The sequence below is a fragment of the Athene cunicularia genome (assembly GCF_003259725.1).
Source record: "Athene cunicularia isolate RWA chromosome 3 unlocalized genomic scaffold, athCun1 chr3_part1, whole genome shotgun sequence".
Classification (NCBI taxonomy): domain Eukaryota; kingdom Metazoa; phylum Chordata; class Aves; order Strigiformes; family Strigidae; genus Athene; species Athene cunicularia.
Window position 1 is genome coordinate 99,208,680 of NW_020799097.1, and position 25,756 is coordinate 99,234,435.

The 25,756-nt window shown below is 41.5% G+C and overlaps 2 protein-coding genes and 1 long non-coding RNA gene across 3 annotated transcripts in view; 1 reads left to right on the forward strand and 2 right to left on the reverse strand.

Annotated features, from left to right (window-relative positions):
* The window catches only part of BICRAL (BRD4 interacting chromatin remodeling complex associated protein like), a 52,151-nt gene extending 42,140 nt beyond the window's left edge, over positions 1-10,011 (reverse strand). Inside the window, exon 1 of the mRNA XM_026844330.1 lies at positions 8,932-10,011. Within this exon, the coding sequence (XP_026700131.1) occupies positions 8,932-8,959 (28 nt within the window). The 5' untranslated portion in view covers positions 8,960-10,011. The remainder of the gene's footprint in view (positions 1-8,931) is intronic.
* A 131-nt stretch (positions 10,012-10,142) lies between these two features.
* Positions 10,143-22,023, forward strand: PRPH2 (peripherin 2). Its single transcript, XM_026844335.1, has 3 exons — positions 10,143-11,021; positions 13,768-14,014; positions 19,200-22,023. The coding sequence occupies exons 1-3, from the start codon at positions 10,441-10,443 to the stop codon at positions 19,434-19,436; spliced, it is 1,065 nt and encodes a 354-aa protein (XP_026700136.1). The 5' UTR covers positions 10,143-10,440; the 3' UTR covers positions 19,437-22,023.
* On the reverse strand, positions 14,507-19,191 carry LOC113477762. Its single transcript, XR_003397959.1, has 3 exons — positions 18,854-19,191; positions 18,220-18,222; positions 14,507-14,518 (listed from the first exon to the last, which is right to left on the reverse strand). It is a non-coding gene; the product is annotated as an uncharacterized LOC113477762 (long non-coding RNA).
* Positions 22,024-25,756: the final 3,733 nt, after the last annotated feature.

The window sequence follows — 25,756 nt, forward strand, 5'->3', positions numbered from 1 at the left end:
TGGAGCTCGGCCCCGCGGAGCTGCTGCAGCGCGACGTGGTGCTCGCCGGGCTGCGCGGCTGCCGGGTGCGGCTCCGCGGCAACGCCAACACGCTGCGGGTGCGGGACTGCCGGGGCTGCACCGTGCTCTGCGGGCCCGTCTCCACCTCCGTGCTGGTGGATGGCTGCAGTGATTGCCTTCTGGTGCTGGCCTGCCAGCAGCTCCGCACCCATCGCACCCGCGACAGCCGGTTCTACGTGCAGGTGACCAGCCGAGCCGTGATCGAGGACTGCACTAAGGTCTCCTTCGCCCCCTACACCTGGAGCTACCCTGGCATCGAGGGAGATTTCCAGTCGTCGGGGCTGGACAGGAACAGAAACAACTGGAACCTGGTGGATGACTTTGACTGGCTGGCGACCGACGAGCCTTCGCCCAACTGGAGCCTCATCCCCGAGCACGAGAGAATCAGTTGCTGGGACTGACTGGCTGCAGAGGCAACACCCTGCTGAGCAAGAAATAGCGGTGTAAACGCGGTCTTGATTCATAAACTCTGGGGCTTGGTCCCAAATATGCCATTAAATTATTCCATTCGGTATTTAAATTGTGAATTACAATGTATGATTGGATTTTTTCAATCGAAGAATACCAGTCACATATAGCTTGCTGTGCTTACACGGGCTGCTGCTGTAATCTTTGTGTGTTACTGTGGAAGTTGCCATCTACTGCAGTACCTCACTGCTGAGTTTTTCTAATTAAGGCGGGGCAAGGGGCATTGATAAACAACAGCTTCTGTTAGAGCTGTTGTGCTGCTTTCACTCACCCAGGCAGAATCTAAATTAGCTGCAAGTAGTACAAGCTGTACTGGAGTGAAAAGATGAAATACGAAATTTTTCATATTTTTGTGGTTCTCAAGTTGCAGGCAACAGTACACTATATATTACAGCAAGTGCAGGAGAGGACTTCTGTGAGGTAATGGAGACAAAAGGTTAATTTAAAGGAATTTGTGACTGAACAGCATAGCCTAGCCTATGGTATAATTATGAGCCAGGTTATGTTGATATGGGTGAAATCTGTAACTGGCCTTTAGGCTTTTATTTCAAGTGAGTTAAGCCTAAAGGAAAAAAGGCTAATGTACATTTAATGCTCTCCTAATATATTAACGATTGCTTGAAATTAACGAACCTATACAGGCTATATAAATACTAAATCTTCACAGTCTGAAAATATGATGTAAAAGGATGCTCCTTCTATAAAGAGTTTTAACCTGAGACTAATGAGTGCTTTGAGTGTACTTTCGTGGGCGTGTAGTAAGTGCTGATTAACATTACAGAAGCTAGGTAAACTGTTCTACTTCAGTCTGAAACTTAAGGGGAAAAATATTCAGGTATGTCCTACTAGTTGTTTCATCAGTCCACCAGACAATATGCTCAGTGGTGCTGTGATCTTAATTTACAGCCCCCTGCTACTGCCCAAGTGCAGTTTTGACAAGGGAATTGGGAAAATGACTGAGGTGCTATATTCCATTTCCAAAAGCACATGTTATCTTGCAGAAAGTGTGCTCCTTAACTTGTGGCATTTTGCAAGAAATCACAGTTTTATCTGGGCTAAGAATGAGCTTAGAGTTGTATTTAAAACTACAAAGTATTTATGCTGCCCTACCATCATATATGTGCCTCTAACAGAAAATGAATACTAGCTAAACAAACTGCATCATTGCTAGCAGAAGTTCTTGAAACTTCACTTGAGTACTTGGCTGGTTTTGAGCAGAGAAACTACTTACGTTCTTTTCAGCATATTTAATGTAAAAGGGGAGGGATGAAAAGGGAATTTTTATGTTCATGACTTTGATTTGTTTACTTCTGTTAATGATTTTGCATTTCAAATATATTTTGTTCAATTGTTTCAGTTGTCCCTTGACTAATGATTCTTCCTTTCATTGACAGCATGGTAGAATGACTTAAAGAAAACACCCTTAGTCTTGCTTTAATGTACATAATTTTAAATACCTGTTATTAGAGGGATGTGATCAGATGAGGCTCTCGAGTATCTGAACACATCCATCATAGTACCAAACCTGATTTGGTAGTTAATCTTTCTTCCCACATACCCTCATAGTGACAGATGCCCTTGTCATCCTCTCATCCTGGGACTGCAAATTGTTCAGTCAGTAGGAACTACAGAAATGTCTTTGTTCAGCTAGCCAAAAACTATAAATGCTTATGTTTGTTTACTATGTTGATGGACAGTGGCAAATCTAGAAATGGAGAGACTACCACTAGACTGTAGCAGGTATCAGATGTGGGCTTCTCAGTACGCTTCAGACTGGCACGCGAGTGCATTCCTGTATTTGCTGTTGGTTCATAGCACGCAGTAATGGCTGAATAAACAGAGCATGAGTTAAACCAAGGAAATTCCAACTTAAATTGAAGTCTGAAAATGCTTCCGTAGTGACATTTTTCAGAGGTCAGCTACTGATGTCCCAGTTCCTAATGTTCAAGTACTTAATTTCTGTCAAAGCAAAATTATTAGGCAATACTCTTCAGGAACAGGACTTCAGGGGAGACTGCTAAAGATGTTCCCAACCATTACTTTGCCTTAAAGATTTATCTCGTTACCTTTGTAATACAAACAGGTAAGTGTACCTTGGTCTCAAGCATGACATCAAACAAGAAAATTTGAGGACAGCAAGTCTGAAAACATTTGTCAGGCAAATACTTACGTGTGTTTTATAGTTCTAAGTATGTATCTTCATATATATATATATATACACACACAAACAGTTGCATGTTTCCATGCTCCTTTTTTAAAGGTTAATTTCCTAATGTAGAGTCATACTAGGAGAAATTCAAAACTATTTTGAAACAAGTATGTCATGTTAATAGTAATGTAGTGTATGAACACCAGTTATGCACTGGAGAAGGTTTGCTAGCATATTCATAGGCTCAATCAGTATAGAAATTACAGCTTTTTCAGGTCTGGAAGAAACACCTAAGCATTTCTGTCTAGTTAGCTATTTGAAAAACACTTTTTTTTAAATTAAAAATATATCTGGAAAAGGAAGTCACGGTTGCTATAAGCACAAGCAGGCTGTCATATGTGTATCCCAGAACACTTCCTCCTGACAACAACAGTGTAGACAGTCTGTAGACTGTGTTACCCACCTGTGCTATAACCCACAGCATTCTGCCAGCCCTTGTGGGGAGGAAAAAAGTAAATTGCCATGTGAATGAGAGAATATTAGCTGATAGGCCAAAAAGTACAGTTACTCATTTGATAATCTGTTTTCCAGTCAAATCCAGTGGAAAATGATAGCTCAGATGTCTTGAGAATTATATACTTATTACATTTTCATTAAAGTATTTAAAAGCACAGTAGGAGTGTGTGTATATATATATATATATATAAAGTTTTACAGGCTAGTTGTATATAATCTGTATTTAAAATTTCTCAGCTATTTAATTTCTTAGCATCTATTTTCTTAGATGGGAAAAGTGGTTTTTTTTCATATTGACATCAATGTTTTGGAAATAAGATGTTGGGGATACTTTAGCACGCCTAGGCTATAGAGTTGTCTAGATTATCACTGGAACTACTTACAGAGTAAATACTAAACACAGGAAGACTAAAGGTCTAGTACACAGTATTTGTAGCTTTATCACATTTCTTTACCTTTTGCATCAACTGACAAGGCATCAAAAAAATTGCTTCCTGTCTGCAGGTGAGCCTTAAGCTGTTTGTTCAAGAGGTCAAAAGCATATCTTAAGTATGAAAGCAATGAAATAGTTTTACGGAGTGTCTTGTTTCAACAAGTGAGGAATTTTGTGCTATCCCGTCTCTAGATGACTTGATGGAGCATCTCATACATCACACAGAAGCAAACTTCCTTCCAAGAGAGTAAGGAGTGTGTCATGACGTGCCCTGAGCTGCCAGCGGCAAGTGACAGGCTCCTGAATTCCCCTTCTGAAGCTTGTGACTAAGAAATACTCGGAGGGAAGGTTGAGCAGAGTTTCTGCAGCATCTGGTTTGAGATCTGCCAGGCTGTCTCAGTTCTCCTGGGTCAAGGAGACTTGCAATGCCAGCCTGGTCAGAACCACTTTTGTGTCTCTGCTAATCGCATCTTGGAGAAAGGAGCACAGTATATGCTCAGTGTCTTCCCTCCGAGTGATAAGCAATGGTGACAAAGCCTGTCAGCCTCTTCTAGGCCAGGAGCCAGGATTGCTTTGTGTCTAATCTTGCTAGGGAGAACTTCTAAAAATCCCCTTCCCAGGAGACTCACAGGGGTAGAGGTACTTTGTCTGGGAGGCTCTGTGCAAGTCTGTGCGGTGAGCAAGTTCCATGGCTGAGCAGGTAGCAGGTAACATCAGGCTCACAGTCATGCTACAGGGAGGACAGAAGCAGTCAGGACTGCTGTGAAACCAAGCTGGTTTCAAGCTACCTTGCCTAGTAGCAAGATGAAGAACTAAAAACATGATTCAAAGGAGCCCATTGAATGAGCATGTTCAGGGACAGTAATTTCCCAACCAGCACCACCAACACCTCTTTCTCCGTCTGCAGCAGTTTGTCGGTGTGACCGGCATGGGATTCACGTAACATACATAACGCAGGACTGAAGCAAAGCCTCCTCAAGAACCCTAGCTCTGGTTTGCATCTCATTGCTGCTAGAATAACCACGGAACTTCTTTAAAAAAACACATAGCCTAAAGAAATTCATTATGCTAGGCATCAGAAGGAGCTGAAAAATAAATGCCTGTCAGGGACATGGTTGTGAAGACATGAGGATAACAGAAACATCAGCACCATAAACTAGGTGCAAATTGGCCCTGAATACAGGGATAACTGGCATTAAAATTTCCAAAACAGTGCGGGGCATTGAGGTGCGGAACTGTTTTCCACGGCGAGTCAGGAAAGCAAACTCCTGGTTTAAAGGTTTTTGAAAGACAGCTTGGTTGGACAGGCCTCCAGCTGATCAGAATCTTTAGAGCCAGTGAAACATCCTGAGTTCACCACGGTGCAGTTACTCAACTTTTTAAAGCTCATACATGTCTGTGAATGAAATTAAATAGTTCTGTGCAAAAATACACATGAACCCATAGAAGAAAATTGAGAGCATTATTCGGGACCACACAGAGCTTTCGGTGTCAGCATTTGCTGAGGCTATGAGAGGCAGCACGAACCAAAGCTTGCCTCCAGAGAAGCAGTGGAGAGCTTTGCTGCTGCTTCCCATGAGGCCATCATCTCACCTGGAGGTCTGTCCAAACCCCTCAGTTCCCAACAGAGACCAGCATTTCCCGCTGTCGGCCCATGTTACTCTGAATACCAGGAACAAAAATGGCATTATTGGTATCCTCCCTTTTTATCCAGTCCTCTTTCATTTAAATAGATCCAGGTGTGGACTCTTAACAAAATAGTGTGAAAAACAGGTAAGAAATAAGTGCATAAGACATTTTCTTACACATTTTTAAGCATTGTATTTTGAAGGCTGGGATTTATGGTTTTTTTAAAGCTTCTTCCTATTTAAGCAATAGCTCTGTGTAGACAAGGATCAAATCTTAGTGGCTTTACCTCCAGGTAATTGTTTCAGGTGTTAAAAAATACTTAGAAATTCTTTAGTGGAATGATTTTTTTGTGAATATACAACCCTTCCCCCCAACCCACCCTCAATATGCATCCTACTTCTTTCCAAGTGGATTTCTTCCAGCATATGAGTGGCATCTGAGGGCAGACTTGTATTTGAGAACTGTGTACAGACAAATACATTTCTTTACCTCCTTTACGCATCACCCTTTTGCTGCTCAGCCCTGTGCCCTTACTTCCCACTTTCCATCAGGCTCTCCCCCACCCCTATGATTGTGCTGCTTTTTTCTATGCAGCTTTCCTGTTACAGCCACTGGATCTGCACAAGAGAGCTCACAGCCTGTACTGTACTAAAAAGCCAATTTCATCACATACAAGGAAAGATATGAATACCAAAAAAAAAAAAAAAGTCTGTGCAACTTGTGGAATTGCAGCATTTCCATTCACATCGTGATCTGATTTATCTGACTTGCTTGAGGGTCCATCTGTTGTGCTGAGATGTTTTCCAGCAGTAATGACTATTGTGAGCCTTTTGTAAGCTTCTTTCAATTCCCAACATATTTCTATTCTGTTTCTGCAAGTACAAACATTGATTTAGAACTCCTCTTCTTTCAGCAGTGAACACTACACCCTAGGCATCAGTAATACAAATAAATACTCATAATGAGCATCTTGGGGGTCAAAGGAAAACTGTACTTTCTGAACACACCCACACTGTGGATAAGGATGGCTGAAATGCTGGGAATGACCCAGAGCAAGATGACACTAAACCCCCCCCAGTGTGCCCCAGCATAGTTTAGATGCCACAGGATCCAGCAGATCAAATCGCCCTTCCTAGAGTGTATAACAGCTCCAGCAGCGAATTTAGCATCTTGCCTCTGTTTTCAGCTTCAGAACCTGTAGTCACTTTACATGCCACAGAAATAGTAGCCTACCAAGTCACTAGTGTACACTGGAGGAAAAAAAAAAAAAAAAAAAGTCATAAATCAGACTTTTCTCCAGCTGTTAATCATACAGTGTGGTACAGCCATTTTATCACGTTGTTCCTCAGGAGTGTCCCTGTACACACCACAGAGTTATAAGTGCAAGCCAAACAATAAACTCAAACAATAAACTACAGTACATAAACAAACCTCGTATCTCCACATAATAACTTCCTTTCATAGGTAAAACCAGACATCTTCATCCTTGCAATGAAACCTAACGACTTCTAGCGAAAGAAAAGAAAAAAGAACCTGAGAAAACCACATGTTTTGTATCACAGAGCAGTGTTAAAGAAAGATTGGGCCTGGAAATTTATTTTTTTTTTAACCAACTAAGAGCACTTCCATAGTTTAGGCACATAGGATATACCTATATAAAAGGAATTTGCCTTTTATATCTCATATTCCTGAAGGTGGAAATAGCATGGTTATTCCAGGACTGGGCAGCAGACTGTATACCAAATACCAGATTGAGCTATCAGCATTAAAAACAACTTTTTCCTCCCTTTCAACATTAACTGATAAGTTTTTGGCTTATATTTAGGTTAGCAGGCAGAGCTTTTTGGAAAGGTATCAATATTGTATTGTCATCATTAGAAAATATAATTTTTTAGCAGTATTTTGAATTTGAACACATTCGTGATGAGTTTGAGCAGATCAGTAACCATCTGAGTATTTTATTCTAACTTTTTTTTTTTTTTTCCTCTAAAATGGCACATGAATTTTACATTTGAGTTAATGTGTAAACTCTGAGACCATTAATTCAAACATCCTTGCTGCAATTAGCTTTTGTCTGCTATGGATCAGTTTCAATATTTTCTATTTGAAGTAGAAAGCAGTAGTAAATCTGCCCAATTAAAGTCAAATCCCAGCCAAAATAGATCTGTAAGAAATGCAGATGCCAGGCAAAAACAGTTTTCTTTTTTGCGCTGTCCACACTCCAAAGCACTTCTCAATGATCCCCTATAACCTTGCTCTTCCTTAGCTTACTCTGCTTGAGACAGCCCTCAGGTGATCAGTTTGTGCTGAAGCTTGCACAGGGCTCATCACCTCTGTGTCTGAGATAACTGGGAAGCATTAACATCCCACTTTAGAAAGTACTAACTTCATTTTTTGAATCATAGCCTATGATTTAATGTCACCAACCCCCTTTAAACTTTCCAAGCATTGGTGAGCTGACTTGATAGGTGGGTAGTTTGTGCAACTCCAAGTCCCCAGCTGGTAGTGAACTACTGAAACTATTGAAATAAACACAGCAAATTTACTGCTCTGTGGTTTTTTGGTTATGTTGATTGCTCTCTCAGCTGAAAGGTATTACCTGAAGTCTTCCTGGTCTAATTAGTATCTGAGTGTGCCTTCACTGATCATCTCCTAGAAAGCATTAAGTATTTGGGAGTGGTTTATTAGGACCCCTCCTGTTACCTTTATTTAAGTGGATCAGTGGAAGCATACGCTGCATGTTCTATTTCACTATTTTTATTCCCGAATTAACAGGAAACACTGCAGTGTATACAATGGCATGGGTTTGCTGCATCAGATTTATTGCCGTCGTCTGAATACTAATTAAGGTAATGGGTATTCAGACCATCATCTGTGCTCCTGAATGTAAGTTTCCCAATATCCAGAGCAGCACCAGGCTTACATCTGCCATAGGCAGGTTTACTATTTCTTGTCCTATTAACTGCACTATATACATCACTGTATATCTTCATGATCCACAGACCCAATATAAAATTCTTTTCCACTTTAACTAGAGTTTTGCTCTGTCAGCACTGACAAGAAAGGAAGTAGTTGCAGGTTCGTTTATCTAGAATTAACTTAAAGCTGTCAGATAAATACACCCCCTAGACTATCTTATATTTCCTAGTTGAGCCCTGGAGGAGTCAGTAAAACATAGTAATGTTTGCAGGATGGTTGTGGGCTATTTTGCCAAGAGGCCAGGAGGGATATTATTTCAGTGCTGTGGCTTATCACACAAAAGTATTTAACAGGTTTTTTCCACAATATAGCACTTTTCATCCATTTCATGGCAAGCAGAGAGTAGCCCCCTGATGGATGATTGCCTTTCTCCTTTCCTCTTGCATGCTCACCCTCCACCTGCAAGGGCAGAAGCAATGCGAACAAATCAGGCCTATTTTAGGAAAACACCAGTTACCAGATGCTCTCCAGGTCACTGTGATAGCACCCAGATGGGCCGGGAAAGGTCCACGGCAAAACCCTTCTATTAGCACCAGAAAAAGTAGCAGCTTGATAGCCTTTGTCCTTCCTGAAAAGATCTCTGGTGTCCCAGGATCTCAAGCAGTAACTGAGCAGCATCTACAGCACCCCACTACCAAAATGATGGGTTTCAGTGCATTTTTTTTTTTTAATTATAATAATTAGTTTTCACACTTGCCTTCCTCCTGGGCAGGTTCCTTCACCATTCCCTGGGGGTTGGTGCTCCATGCTGCTGGCAACCACTAGAGGATGCACTCGGGTGGCAGCAAGTCGGGTTGGCTTGGGTCAAGGCAAAGCCCCCCCAGTCCCTCTCCTGGGGCTGCTCTTTCTCACCTGCAGTGTTAGCACCCAAGCTCTCACACACCTGCAGAATTAATTTTGCGTTGCTTGAGGTTGCCTGGGGCTAATTTTGCGTTTCTGCAGCAGGTGATGAGCCAGCGCAGGACGTTCCCAATAGCTCTGAACGTCTGCAGGGCGAGGGGTGAGCAGGAGGTGATATTTCAAAGTGAGTAAAACTCCTAAAGCACTAGGAAGAGCAAAAGCCCAGCATCCATGCTTGGCTGAAATGGCTGTGCGGCATAAGGAGGAAGGCCTCTGCCGGAGGGGCAGCACCCCTCCTTTTCTGCCCGCTACAGTGTGAAAGCAGAGCCAGGCTGCAGGTCCCTCAGCAGACCCCCAGGACTCCGGGGGTGCCACCCTTGCACTGGCTAGTGACAACAGCCCGAGGGTCCCTCCCCAGCTGTTGGGCCAAATTCCTCCCCGGTGTAAGCTCCTGGGTCAGCTTGGGCAGCCCTTCTCCCCTCCCTGGCCCAGTGATTATCCAGTAAGCTGCTCATGTCGGCTCACTTTTTATAAAAGCATCTCTAGATTTCAGCCCTGGGTTTATTTATTGAGTTTCTCTGAACTTTTCCTTTCTCCTTTCCTCCTGCCAAGGCCAAGAGATGGTACAAGCCCTGGAAGTAAATAGAAAATACCAAGCTTAGGTTTTTTAGGTCACTGTAAACCACACACTTATCTACTTCCAGAACACATAAGCCACAGAATGGCATCCCAGGTCAACACAGAAGGATAAGGACTAGAAAGGTGGTTTTGGCTGTACATATGAATAAATCAGGGTCTTGTAGGGGGAGGTATATATCTGTATTCAAGCAGCCTTTTTTAATCTTGGAGCCCTCTTCCTTTTTCCTCAAAGGAGCTATATTCTTCTGGCAACAAATATCTTTTTATCTCTCTGGGATTTCATATTCTGCCCGGCAGCCTATCATAAGAAAGCACAAATCTACTAAATAGTAAAATGAGGGATTATTTCCACTCATCTCTTGACAGACATTTCTTCAAATTGGATCAAATGATTAAAGGTATTAGAATGGCGTCATGCAGATCCAGATCAAACCATTCGAAACCTTGAGTCTGTTTCTCCTTTGCTTGGAAAGAACCACCAGAAATAGTTGTAGATGCTAATTGCCCATTATTCTCATTAATGTGAAATTGTTAATTGGGATATTTGAATATTTTACTTGCTCGAATACTAACTGGGGAAGCTCAAGATGGACGGACCGTGCAGTGGCTTGCTTTCAGCCGTGCCATTCGGGGTCTCTGCCAACGCCTGAATGGTTTTTCCTCAAGTCACTTGCACCGAGAAGAGGGGTAGAGGCTGCAAAATCTTCCGGCATCTCACATTACGAAGATGGCACTGCTGAAAATCAAATTCAGTCAGAAGAAACGAGTAAAACTAGCACAGGGACTATGGCTCATGAACTGGCTTTCAGTGTTTGCTGGAATCCTTGTTTTTAGCATGGGTTTGTTCCTCAAAATTGAACTCCGTAAGCGAAGCGAAGTGATGGACAATTCTGAAAGCCACTTTGTGCCCAATTCTTTGATATTGATGGGTATATTATCCTGCGCCTTCAATGGTTTTGCTGGCAAAATTTGTTATGATTCTCTGGATCCCGCTAAATTTGCCAAGTGGAAGCCTTTGCTGAAACCTTATCTGGCATTGTGTTTCCTCTTTAACATTCTCATTTTCTTCGTTGCTCTGATTTGCTTTCTCATGCGGGGCAATCTGGAGAGCACACTGGCTCAGGGGCTCAAGAACAGCATGAAGTTCTACCGGGACACAGACACCCCCGGAAGATGCTTCATGAAGAAGACCATTGACATGCTCCAAATTGAGTTCAAATGCTGTGGGAACAATGGCTTCAAAGATTGGTTCGAAATTCAATGGATCAGCAACAGATATCTGGACTTCAGCTCCAAGGAAGTGAAAGAGTAAGTGACTTAGTGGGTTTGTATTGTGTAGTATCATTATTTTGGTATTATACTAGAGAAACGTACATCACAACAGGCACCGACTGGAGAGGGTTTTGTATAAGATGTTTTTTTTCTCTACTCTTGATTAGTAAGCATCCCAAATGATTAACTAGATTGCTTCCTCCCCTGACAAATTCCTCTATTGTTATCCAGAACATAAAATATAAAGCACCAAAATACAATTCTCACTCAGTGCGATGTAAACAGACTTAAAATAATATTTTTTACTGTCTTTTACCTCCTTATAAACCCATTATGTTGAGCCACACATGCCTATTCCCAAAATTAACAGGTAAGTATCAGAACATCACTATTCCTAAAGCAGATTGCAATGCAATGCAAGTTATTAAGTTCCTAAAAAAGACTTGCTTGGATATATACTGTTCATACCAGTTTTAAAACTCCACTTTAGATACTGGCAATTAATCAGTCTAATGGAAACAAATAGAAATAGTAATGCTTTACTAATAACTCATGTTAGTTATGTGTTAGTGTTTTAACCCCTTAAGATTTAGAATTGTATTTTTATATTCCCTCAATGGATTGCTTCAGTACTCTGACAATCAACACCCATTGACATTCCTAGCTTCACATAGTGTCCCTTGTAGCCAAATGCATTTTAAATCCTCTCCTGTATAAAAACATGTTCATATATACTTGTGCCTAATGTTTTTAAACCTCACATGAGAACAGCACTGATTCCAACTCTACAAAGCAGAGCAGATTGTTGGCCAGAAACACCTTAATGGCTCTGATGTCAGTGCCCAAAGAAGCAGTAATCTCAAAATCAGGTTAGGTGCAGTAAGCGCAAGTAAAAAATAAACATGAGAACAAATGAATTTTTGAAATTAAAAAAATTAGCATTGAGCATAAATATCTACAACCTTTTAAAAAAATTAAGTACCAGGGGAAGATATAATTATTCAGAGTTCTTTGGGAACATCACTCGCTAACGTTCATACTGTGTGGTTGCCCAAAAGGTCTTGTAAACTGGAAGCAATCTGCCTTTTAAATATACTGCCTATGTTAAAAATGTCTGAAGTAATTTTGCAAAAAGCTTTGTGTATCTCTTGGGATCCCTGCTTGGCTGTGTAAATGGTATTTCACTTGTGTCTCTCTACACATATTGTTTTTACTTGTTGGGTGATCTGGTGGTTTTTGCAATTTTGAACTAGGACTTTACAGTGAAAACTGTTACAAGCTTAACCTATTGCACTGCAGAGTTATGACAAATATATTCGCTATTTAATAAGGGAGTATTTGCATTATGAAGGTATGCCCATGGGTATAAATAACTACTTGAAAACATAATAGGTTCACCTTTCCAGCATTATATGGAGATTTGAGAGCTGTAACTTAATCCAGCAGCAGTGGAAGGGCAAAGCACAGAGGGAAAACAAGGTTATATTGTCCTTAATAAACGACGTCTTGTCTGGGGCTGAGACTCAGGGCAATTTCTTAGTACAACTGAGGCAGGAAATAGGGCATTAAAAATCCACAAATGGACGTTAATGAGTGAATTCAAGGTTTGAACTACATGGTGGTGCACAATCTCTGCTCACATTCCTGGTGGGATATTTGGGCCCCTTTGAAGTCAACAGCAAAGTTTGCCTTAATTCCAGGGAAGGTGGGAGTCTGTCCCCTGCAATGCGATTTTTATATTTTTTTGTAGAGTGAAGGTCTGATCCAGCCTCTCTGAAACCGGTGGAGCATTTACACATCAATAGGAATTTGACCCAACTCAGAGCACACTTTACATCTAGAGATAAAATCTCAACTTTACATTTAGATATATTTAGGTCATGACTGCAAAGTGGAATTTTACTTCACCAGGCTGTTGCAATCACCTCTCTCTCTATGACACAACTTTAAAATATCAATATAGAAAGCTACAAGCAACTCTCAGATTTTTTTCACCTTTCCAGACCACTGGAGCTCTCCATTCTGTCATTTTCTAAGCAAAATGGCACCTATCAGAATTGCAGTCCTCTTATTACAGTCTTTTTTTGCAGTGTCAGTGGAAATATTTCCCTTCTAAATATCTCTCATCTAAACATGTCATAAGGCACCACACTAAATGGCTGTTTATGGAGAACAGCCACAATCTCAAACGAACAATAGTTTGGGAGCTTCAGAAATTCAGACATTATTCAACATCCCAGTGATGAAGCACATTTTATGTTTTAAACATTGGCTACATTCCCAATCCAAGAATAAATGATAATCTCTTCCTGGAGCTATTATCATCAAAAAGAATCTGTTGGGTTTGCTGGATCAATGGTTTAGCTGGATACGGTGGGTCCTAAGGCTGTTGTGGGTCCTTTTCCAAGCTCAGGTCACCTCCAACACCTCCCTTCCACCCTAACTATGCTGTGATCACTCTTTTCCGGCTACCCCTCCTGAAATTTCTCTCTGCCATTTAGGTTTTTTAAAAATTAATTTATTTGAAGAAGTGACTCAAGAGGGTGCATTTCCATCATGAAGAGTTAATTATAGACTTGGTGTAGCCTTGACATGGAAAAAGATTTCAAATAAAAACACCTGGGACGAATGCCGCTATATGAACAGGGGACACGGAGAAATGGCCAGGAGGTGTGGTGGAAAATCCATGTTGCCTTTGCTTTCCTTTCTTGTGCAAAATTGCTTCAGTATATTTTTATATGTGTGTGCGTGTATTTACACTTCCTTCTTTCCTTGCCCATAGTCGGATCAAAAGCAACGTGGACGGAAGGTACTTGGTGGATGGTGTCCCTTTCAGCTGTTGCAACCCCAGCTCCCCAAGACCCTGCATCCAGTACCAGGTCACCAACAACTCAGCTCACTACAGCTACGACTACCAAACGGAGGAGCTCAACCTCTGGCGCCGCGGCTGCCGGGAAGCCCTCCTGCACTACTATAGCAGCATGATGACCTCCATGGGCGCCGTTGTCCTTCTCGTCTGGCTTTTTGAGGTAACCCTGTCCCTTCAGCCATCGCTTTGTTGAAACGCCAGCTCTAGAGGAGCAGAGCATTTTTCAGCATGGACTTTCAAGTTAAAGATCAGATCTGTTTAAAATAAATCATCTGCCACCGTTCTTTGGCTGAGAAAACATCTAATAGTGAACATCTGTGTAAGGCCTGAAAGGTCCCAGGCTGGAGACACAGCTGGGAAGCATGGGGTGGGTGTTAGGTTACAGTCCCCCCCTTCAGAGCAAGGGGCCAGAGCCTCAAGTATCCCACAGCAAGAGGGAAAAAGGGACTGATTTTCTGCCAAATGCAGGGTGCTGGGAAGAGAAGAGCATATGAGGGCTCAGCTGTCCAGATGCATTAAATTCACATGTGTCACCATTAGTGGAGAATGAAAAGTACACACAGCCGTGTATTGGAAAGAGGTGGCAGTAATTTGTGGGACAGAAAGTGCAATTAAGGGATTTATGTGCTGATGAGAGTAAGACCTAGAGCCATGCAGCATCCAGCTTCAGAGCAGCATTTGGTTTAAGGTCCATCATCAGCTCCACCAATGTTTTAAGGTCACAAGAAGTGGCTTAGGTGAAGCAGATAGATTTATTTTATTCTGCTTCCCGAAATGACCATGCATATGCAAACAGGTGCCAATACTGCCCAGTGCAGATGTTGTAGGGACCACAGTCCATAATAGCATTTTAGCTTTGCTGCTAAAATACTATTCATTCAATGTGAGCAAAACATGTCCTTCTGCCTCTGGGAGATGGCCAGTTTTCAAGCAGGGGTGTTTAATCAATACTAATAAGCAGGGAGCATGGGCTGGCAGTGGCACAAAGGCTGGCACATGAGGTGTGAAATGGCTGCTGCAAATGGCATTGCCTATTTTAAATGATTTGGCCGGCTTTTCAAAAAGTTAGATAAATGCAAATTTAAAAAGATGCATTATATTTTGATACAAGCACTGACCTACACCCTTCCAGGAAAGAAGATGCTTTTTAGAAAATAAGCAGCTACCCAAGTAATCTGTGAACCGAAAAAAAAAATCCTAAAGTTATTTCATGTGTGTTATTTTAAAAATAACTACTCTGCAGGGCTGAGAAATATACTACCTCCCCATAGCACTGTTATTCTGGTAAGAAAAGCAAGAGAAGCTCGTGTCTCAGCCCAGATTCAAATAAAGAGTTTTTGAAGAGACGGTAATTTCAGCTGTATATGAAAATCAGAAGGAAATTCAGAAAGTCGGAGGAAAAATGTACGGACATACTAATGCCAGCTGCAACAAATCATCTGGGAACCTGTAACACCTCTGCTGACTTGCAGGAGATTAATGACAGTAATACGCTAACATTAATAGCAGCTATAGAAATGCAGTATTTTATTTCTAACTCTTCAAAGTACACCCAGGTATTTTTTCTGATTTGTGATGTAATGAGAAATACAATCCTCTTTTTTTTCTTCATCTTTCTCAAAATATAAGGTGAGATTTTTTTCAGGCAATCAGAAGACTCTTGGGGCAGAGCTTTAAGGAAATATCACAGTCCTGGCTTATAATAATTGGCCCTCCGGAATATTTATGACTTGCCTGATATTCTATCATAAAGGGTCCAGATTTGAGTCTCAAACTCTCTCTGCTTTTAAAGCAAAGCAGGAAGCAGACAGTAATTTTGTCCCCCTTGAAATAGAACTACTTTCTTTAAATTACAGTCAGGTAGGAAACAATTTTATACTGAGTAGGAGAACAGCAGAGGTCCCAACTCCTGGCCAAGGTTAAGATGTCAGTCTGACCAGGGTGGGACCCAGCAGTCAGTTAACATGCTGGCTCTGTGCTTCTCATCTTCTCTTTGACTAGCTTGATGAGAAATTACAGAAAAGTACAAAAGCAAAGGAGTGTCCTGGTTTGCTTTGCATCTGGAGCCACTGTGAACTCGGCCACAGCGTCTCCCTAGCAAAACCCTTCTTGGGGGCTGACAGAGGACTCTTCCAGCTGGGTGGGTAGTACTGAGGTGTGGGAAGGGGGACAGAGCATCGAGGAAAATGCTAATTGCTGTTGTTACCTTGAGCTGTAGAAAAACGTAACGTGCCAAATGGTTGTAGGGACCTCAGGGAAGGATGTTTAGGTTTAGTGTTTCTGTATTAGGTGCAAGGAAAAATGAACCTATTCTGACATATCAAAACTTCTATTTGAAAAAAAATGTAGCATGTCATATTTTCTGGAAATGTATAATTATCCACATACTGCTTTTACTAGCAAAAGCTGTAGGCTTCCCATGAATGACAACCAGTCATGAGGGTGAAAAAACATCACACCCTGCTCTAGCTCACCTGCCTCAGGCTAAACCCTAGCAAACATATGGGCTTCTCTGCAGAAGGCCAAGCAGAGCAAGCAGTGCTGTCTTCTTGACCTGCCTCAGCCAGCAAAGAGGAAATGGGGGGTTCGAGGTTGACCTGATTAAAGCATTTCAAAAGGAAGGGAGAGCAGTAGCTGGTTCCTGAGATGCTCCAGGTCCTTCTCCTGTATAAATACATGGCTCTTGATAGGTCACAGGTACTGCAATGGCTGATACCCTGAGATTCATCTCGTGTGGTGCCACTGAGGGAGCCCAGCACTGAGCTCCAGGAGGTAGGAACCCAGGAGAGCGATCAAACGTGAGCGGGAAGTTCATTGCACATCATGTGCTGGAGAGTAAACTCTGATGCACTGAATACTAGGAGTGAACTCCTCATAATCTTCAAAACCAGCCCATAAGCAGCAGGGACTGTCCAGAAAGACAGTTTGCTCTGCTGGCATAGATCGAGGGGCTGAGCATGCTGTGGTGCAGAGGGATGCACCAGCCCCGCCTGGCCATACCCAGCCCTGGAGAAACACCGCAGCCTTGTTTTTCCTGCCACTTTGAAGTCGCTATAAAATGACAAGGGTTTTCATAACAGTTTGTCTATTGGCTAGAGGACATCATCAATCAGCGAGACTGGGCTAGCTGTGAGACCTTGATACTCAGGCCTTCTCTGCTAGGTTGTGATTAAGCACAAGTCTACAACTCAAAGTCAGAAACTGGTTGAGGTTGGAAGGGAGTCTGGAGGTCATCTTGTCCACAACAACCTGCTCAAGCAGGGCCACCTGGAGCTGGTTTCCCAGGACCACATCTAAGACAGCTTTTGAATATCTCCAAGGATGGAGACTCCAACACTTTTCTGGGCAACATGTGTCAGTGCTCAGTCAGCCTCACAGTGAAAAAGTGTTTCCTGATATTCAAACAGAAGTTCCTGCATTTCAATTTGTGCTCATGGATACCATTCACCACCTTTGCCACAAGCTGGCTCGTGTTCAACTTAGTGGCCACGAGGACCCTAATGCCCTTTACTACCAAGCTGCTTTCAGTCAGTCACCCCCAGCATATAACGGTGCATGGGGTTGTTCCTTTCCTGGTGCAGGACTTCACCAAAACTGATGGCCCAAGGCTCTGTGCTATCATGTAGGAAGATAGACTAATTTACCAAATAGTAAAATTCTTTAAGGACCAAGGTGTTGCGAGTTAAACAGAATATGGGTATGGACATTCTTTGAATATGGAAGTATTTGATGAAGCTTGCTTGTTTGACCAATGTTTTTCCCTTTGTGGTCTTGAATGAAGACAGAGAAACATGAACATCTGAAAATTCTGGGACTAACCAATGGTAGCTTTAGTCTTCCAATAGTTTGGAGACACTGATCATACACAGGCAGGATGACCATGGTAAGCAGACTAATGAATGGTCCACAGCAGCACATGCTTGAGCAGTTCCATGAGTCCAAAAGCCAGATGTGAATTTTTCCATCGGCCATGCTATGTGGCTGAATCCTAACTTCAGATCTGGCCAGCTACATGATGCCGTAATCCTACATGACAGTTTACAAGCTTCCTCCATCTCTAGTTCAAAAACCTCAACAAAGAGCAGTACCTTGCAGGTCCAGGGCAGCTCTCCATGGGCCTCAGCTGTGCCACGGGATAAGCAACACACAGGGATGCTGACCTCTTTAGCCATTAGCGTTCAGGAACACCAAAGGTAATCACTTTCTTGGCAATTTGGGTAGGATAACAGAGGTGGTTTACTTCCCTTACAGAACAAATCCTATGAGGTTGCTAACAACAATAAGTGGTCTCAATCTTAACTTTACCTAGCACATGAAAGGCCAAACTAGTCTTAACTGCTGCCCCATCCTGACCACCTGCTCTACCATCTCATCAAGCTGTCTCTTCTTGGCATTGTCTTTTCTTTCTTTCTCTGCTTCACATATGAATCACTTTCCTTCATAAACACCACAATGGTGGAACTCAGATTGTTCTGCATGGTGTTAGAAAGCAGGAGACTAGCTAAAAACATTATTTCTCTCTGGAGGCACATTTGGGGTGTTACATCAGCGTAATGCAGTAGAAAAAGTCTAATTGAGTGTTGCTGGGCCTGACAGAAATAGAAATTTGGTTTAGATGGAACCAGTAGGAGATACAGATCACCTGCTGCCTTGATTTCCCTGTTTACACATATCTATATAAAAACAAAACCAGAAGTTGAAATAGACAAGCGGATGGTTTAAATCCTAATATGGCTCAGTTCTGCACACTCATGAATATTTCCTTGATCAGATTAATATACTTGCCAAACATATTAAGGTCAATGTAATGCAAAAATATTTAGAGTTAAAACTGAGTGGTGGCAGAGGATGTTGTGGCACATACAGCTTTATGGACATCTAGTGCACAGGAGAAAAAGTTTCATTAAAATCTCCCAGAAGGTGCCGCCCCTGTGATGGGGTACATGGAAAGGCACCTTGTGCACATGGCCACACAAAGCTGCTGTGCTTCCTTCATCACATGCATCCTTCATCAGTTGATGCATCCACTCATTGCTTATCAACTGTCACGCTTCCTGTGGTGCTCACTGATTTCAGACCTCCACCCTCTCCTTCCCTACTTGTGAAGGGACATTTTCCTCCTGCCAGATCCCCCTCACCTCTCCTGGCCACCTCAAAGCAGGAAGGCAGCTCAGGATCTCCTCTCCTGTGGAGGATTCTCACAGCCCTTAAGCTGTATCTGTTTCGTGCCTTTGGCATTTTATTCACATCACCAGCCCAGGCTGCTGATAGCAGAGGACAATGAAGATGCAGACAAAGGTATAAAGGTTTGCCTGACACTCTGTCTTTTCCATTGCATGGCACAGATGTCCGTGACAGTTGGCTTGCGTCTTCTGCACACCTCTCTGGAAAGCATTCCAAATCCTGAAGACCCTGAATGTGAAAGCGAAGGGTGGATCCTGGAGAACAGCCTGAAGGACACTTTGAAGTATGCGCTGGAGAATTTGAAAAAGATTGGTAAGTTCAATCAGGTGGAAGCAGACGCCGAAGGGGCCGAAGGAGGGGAAGCTGGGAAGACGCCAGCTGTCACAACGGTCAGTTGAGCTACTAATTGATGTGGACTTTTTATCAGAGAGGAATTTAAAAAAACTGAGAATTGTGAATATCTGTTTTAAAAGCTATGTATCAACCATCAGAACACACATAGCTATGTATTTTTTTTTTTTTTTTTTTTTTTTTTTTTGTGTATGGGAGTATACAACATAGTGCACCTTGGGATAATACATTTATCCACAATGTCAGTACACCATATTAATATCTTCTTGGGAAAATGACCCCTCTAGGACTTGCAATATTCATGTGTACCCTTATCAGGGACAGTTAGTTTAAAAAAACAAAATAAAATTGCTGGCATCACACAGTGAGCCATTCCATCTTATTTTGAAATTAAAAGTGAAATTTGAAAAGTTAATATTTTTTGCTCACGTTGCTTTATCAGCATGCTTCAACTTTAGAAGGCAAACAGATTGGTTTTCTGGGGAGTAACATCTTAGAACTCAAAGGAAGAAGTATTTCCAGAATTGTACATAACTTAGTATACAGTTATTTTGACAAACCTCTCATATAATGTGATTTTTGTTAACGTGCTAAGCAATGGTATTTTCTGCTCTATTCTTAAGATGTACATAGAACAAAATGTAAACTTATGCTGAGAATTTATGTACTAAGCAAAAAATGTAATTTAATGAAACAGCACAAGTATCATGAAAACAACATTAAGGTAAGATTTATGGGTTTTGTTTCTCAGGGTTTTTTTCAGCCTGTATATCTTGAATTAGTATGTTGTAGACTTACGCTTCACCTTGTATTTAAACAAGCAGAAGCTTAGAAAATTCCACTTGTAGTAGGTGGAATCAATGCTATGAGCATGTGGCAGCTACAGTTATTCTGAACATTTTAAAAAGTACGTAATCTCATAGCTTGCTCCACAATATTCATGCCCAATTATTTTTAAAACAAGAATTTTAAAAAAAAAAAAAAAAAAAAAAAAAAAAAAAGGCTACTTAGAACTAACACTTTAAATGTTTTCCAGCATCCTAGCAAATGGATACCATTCATCTGCAAGTACATCAAGCCTCAAACTTTGAGGCCAGGGAAAAGAAAGTTTAAATCAGCCCCCAGTGTGCAAATTTTACAAGCTTTATTTTTCATTATCAGTGATAGGGTACCCTTCATTATACCTTTTAAGTCAAAGGGAAGGCAAATTTTGCATATGCTGCATTTCTCCAAACATATTGTCATAGCTGGGGGACCCTTCCTCATATACAAAGTTGGAATAAGTCATGGAAAGAGTTTGCTGTGGTGTGTGGCCTCTAGTAAGGAAACAGAGCATCATGCAGCTGCTAGATAATTTCAGCTAAAGGGCAATAAACCTGGGAGCAAGCCCCAACCTCCTGCAAAAATTTTTTTTTTTTTTTTTTTTTTTTTTACCCCATCTGGGCAAAAGCTCTACTCTGCAGTGTACCTGGGAGAGTTTTCTCAGCAGGTCCCTTCCACCTTCCAGTCTTCAAATGAAGCCATGTCTGCAGCTGCCTAATCATAGCGCAGCCGGTTAGTTTTCATTCTTCATCACTTGTGCACTTGCCCCAGCAGCACTCAGCTCCTCCAGCTTTTGTTCAAACTCCTTCTAGGATGGACAGACCAGTTGACAGCAGGAGAGGTAGGGACATGTCCATACTTCAAGCCATAGTCTGCATCTCAAGGGCCAGGCTGTTTCAGGCCATCTGCCCCTAAGGTTTGATTTTGACAGGTATTTGTGGCAACCTTTCACTTTTTCAAAGCTGGTCAAAGCTTTTAACACCAGTTACAATAATTAATTAAGAGGTCAACCCTCTTCTTTTGTGCACAAGACTGACTAGAACAAGGGCACTAACATAAAAGCCAACTTGCTACTCACCACAGCCTATCATCTATTGCTTTACTGAGGGATACTCTGCATGGCAGAACTGTACAAACCGAACCAACTCCTTTCTTCTCAGTAAGAGATTGCTACAACTGGCTGCTCCTCTCAGTTGGTCCATTAGAGAAGAACAGGATTGTGGATGGAGAATGATGTGGCCACATATATCAGAGAAGAGCTTTTCAGAGGAGTCACATATGGATAGGAGCTGCATTACAAGGATTAATTACAGTTTTTCCTTGTGAGGCTTCAGTGTGCTGTGATTTATACCAGTTACGTGATGACATCTGATTTTTTCAAAGAGATCTAGATTTATTGCTGCCCTAGAAATCTGGTTTAGGCCATTGATTTAGAGATGACTCTCCAATTATTTGTGGCCTCTATTTTTTTTTTTTTTTTCCAGTCTATTGCTAGAGCGACATAACAAATTGTCAAATTACTCTTTCAACGCCACATTGGAGAAACGAGTTCCCAGAGCAAGAGTCTCACGGTATTAGGCAGGTAGAGACACCATCTGAGACAGGTTTATGAAGAATAGTACTGGAATCAGGGCTTTATAAACATAAGAACAAGTAATGTATATGCTAATGCTGTCTAAAATAAAGCCTCCTGGTTAATGAAAATCTTTGTAACATCTTATAATTACTACATTATTGTAATATGACTGCTTTGTAAAATATTATCTGTAATATACCATTCACCCAATCTTACATACACTTTCTTGTGACTTCATAAATGCTGTTCTAGATAAAGCTATCTCTGCTGCCTGCAAATGTAAATTTAGGTATTAAAAATTCTATTGCAAGTAAAGAACTCTTTAAAGAAAATGTTTAAATATATACAATTTAATACGGATTTCTTTGATTTGCGTTACTGCTGACTTCACTTCTGAATTCATTTTTTTGGACCCGCTTTATGTGTTTCAGGTGGGGCTCTTCCCCCACTCTATATAATGCTCCGAGAGACAGCAAACCTTCCTCTTCTCATGTGCCCAGCTAAGCTCAGGATGAGCAAGCAGACCCTTAAATCACTTGCCTCTTACTAGAAACACAATTTGCTGGACTATTTTAGTAGTATTGTCTTGTGGTACATAGGAATTAAAACATCTTCACAGGCCTTAACTTCTAGACATACTCAACGAGTGAAACCACCGTCATCTTCACGACCTTTGTCAAAAAGCTAAATTGGGTTTATAACCTCATTTTTCTCCCCATTTAAATCTAACTTGCAACACACATTCAAAATAAAGAATTGTTGTTATTTTAAATTTAAGTCTAAAGCTTGTGTAGTCAAATCTGCTTGCAGCAATCCAACAACTTCCAGAGCCATGCCCTGATTTTCAAACTAACAAACTTCGGGAGGATGTGAGCTTATTTCATACAAACCAGGCCACTTCTTTTTAGGTACCTCCATACGGATTACCGGTTTAAATCCAAGTACCCAGATCCAAGAGCCAGACCAAGGCCTTGAAGCATCACCTTTTAAGAATTGTTTGGGTTTTTTTTTTTTAAAGAGATGAGAAGCACACTATTTTACTGGTGACATTTATCTGAAGGTACACAGAACACAATAAAGTGCTTTAAAGGAGAAAATATAAACAGCTTCCTTAAAGCTATTAATTCCTAAGTAACCTTAATACAATTGATAAGATTAGCCTCTATGCATTACATGAGCTGGGACATTTTATAATACCAGACAAATGCATCTGTGCAGCTTAGCAAAGAGCATGGGAATGCTATATCGAGCTTGTAAGCACTGAACAGTTCCTAGCTAATGGCCAGGGAAGATTTTTTCAAGGCTGATATAAAGAAAAGGAATCCCAGCAAAACAGTTAACTACTTCCACCTGACTTGTTTTGTAAAAAAATCCCATTGCTCTTACCTTAATCAAGGTAAAATGGGGACAGATCACAAATGCTTATTTAAAAAAAAAAAAAAAAAGAAAGGAAGAAAAAGCAAGCATTATTAGAGATTAGTTAATTGAGAGATAAAGCCAGAAAAATAGAATGGTGCTATGTGATAACAGCCCCCTGCAGGAAGACAAAGGCTTAGGCATATTTATTTCTGGTAACAGCAATCTCAAACCTGAAGTAATTCGTGTATGAAACTTGGTTGTTTTTTAAATTATATCAGACTTACAATGTTCAGTGACTGACTGAAACACCAATGTGGTAAAATACCTCTCTCAAAGCACCTGCATTTGAAGGTCCCATGTCACTTCACAGGCCTTTGAATTTTAATCCAACACACATTTGTGAGGTGGGAAAGCTGGAAGAAACCCTGGCCTGGAGCTCAGCTTTGTGGGCTCTCCATCACATGCACAACCTCTGCAGCACCCTTCCCTGTGGAATTCACCCTTGTTTTGCAGTTTCCCCCTCACTCACAGTGCAGAGGAAGAGCTGAGCAGGGCTCTCACCTTCCATCCCACCAGCCCCTTCCAAAGCGACACACAGAGAACAATCTTGCCTGATTAACCTGTTTCTGCTAAAAAGAAGGATAGTCCATAAACATGAGTCAACTATTAATTTCATTATGAGGTGCATTTCTACAGTTTGTTCTCAAAGCCTATTTCTCCAGAGCAAAGGGTGGTTGCAGCAACCAGATGTACTAGGCAAACTCAGCAAAACAAGGACCAAAGGGCAGGTCTGCAGCCTGTTGTCTGATTGAAGGCACACCACTTCACTAGGCAACCGCGCCTCCACGCATTTTACATCATGTTCCCAGGCAAAACCGGGTCAAGCAGCACAAATCAGAAATGGGGAGACTTGGGCATGCGAAACATGGTAAACTGCAGCTAGAGGAGTGATGAAAGGAGGAGACCAAAGCAGTAAGTCTGAGACACACAATTCCCCAGACACTTGGAAATATGTGACAATACAGAATTTAAGAGCAGTGTCAAAAAATCGCCATCCCTCCCAGCCAGAGACACACCGAGCCGCCTCTCCAGCCAGGCAGCAATGTCAGTAGACGCAAGCGGGAAGGAGATCCATCTGTTCCAACACACACATAGTCCCCCAATGCAAAGTTTTCTTTTTTCAGAATTGCTTTTTGCCTTCTCAGCTACCCACGTAACCTGTTCCGAGGGTAGCACAGCTCTGCCTTAGACAAATGCTTTTTCAAATGAGTGTGAGTTTTCCCATTTACACAAATAAACTCATTTCTCTGACACAAAGACTAAGGTTAAAGATGAAGGAAATACAGGCAGAAAATACAAACAAGGACAAAGTGAATTCACAAATTCATATGAATGAATCTTTCATTAATTATATATATTAATCAAGAGTAGAAGTAACATTGATTCTGTAATGTTGCTGAAGGCATATTTTAAGTAAATGATGACAGCATTTCTTGTTTTACCCCAGAATTTTAAACGTAATTAGAACCTAAAATTTAAATTTAATCTCTACTTGCCAAGTTTTTTTTTAAATTGTAGAGTACTTCAGATTATTCTTGAGATTTGGTAATGTTAAAAAAGGGTTAAATTCATTTCAGGAAGCATTTTGTTCAGGAAGAGACTCACAATGGTATGTCTCCATTTCAGATAATTATACCACAGCATGTCCCCAGCTTCAGTGGGACAAAATGACTTTCTGTCCCCTCCCTCTTTGCAAGCTCGCACTCAACCAAAGTGCTGCTCACGTGGGTACTCATTCCCAGCACCACATGCCCTCCTCAAATATTTCTCAACTAGGTCTCTGTCACTGGTGAAGGTTTACAAGTGGATCCTGAAGATCTGAGAGCAGGAAACAACCCCATCTTCCTGTCACTGCAATCATAGCTGGGAAAGCCTGCACACCTCAACAGCTATGCCTGGAGTAGAGCTTCCCAGCCCGAGCCCACGTTATACTCCAGTGCAGTGAAACAACCATGATGGTTTCTTGGGTTTGTTGTCCTAGATGGACATGACACCTTTCAACAACACCTGTGTAACTTTTACTCCAGATCTGCCCATCCATTTGAAATGCTACCCACACTGAAATGTTTTACTTAAATGTCTCCCATGTTGGTATTAACAGTTGTTACCCCCTAGCCTCCCAGCTGAACAGTGTCCTTCTGCATGCCCCAAGTGCCACATATGTTGCTATCACATTTACCTCTCAGTTAAAAATCCCACTCAAAATTCCTTATTTTCAGCTCCATCCTTTTCAAGCTGACAGTAGAGATAGAGGAGAGCTTAAAGCTTACATTGTAAAAGTAGTACACAGAAAAAAATAATATAACATGAATTACTTCTGTTTCAGAGTTCATGCCAGTTTTCAGCTACTAAAGCACTTTATGAATTACTAGAGCTTGACATGAGAAGATTTATAATACACAGAGGAGATGCCTGACTAGTTCAATAGCGTTAAATAGATGCCCAACAATTACTGCAGATTTTTTTCGTCTTCTAGTGTACTTTGTGCTGAATTATTCATTCCAAAAGACTCTGATACAATCACTGCAGGAAAACACAGGCTCCTTGGAG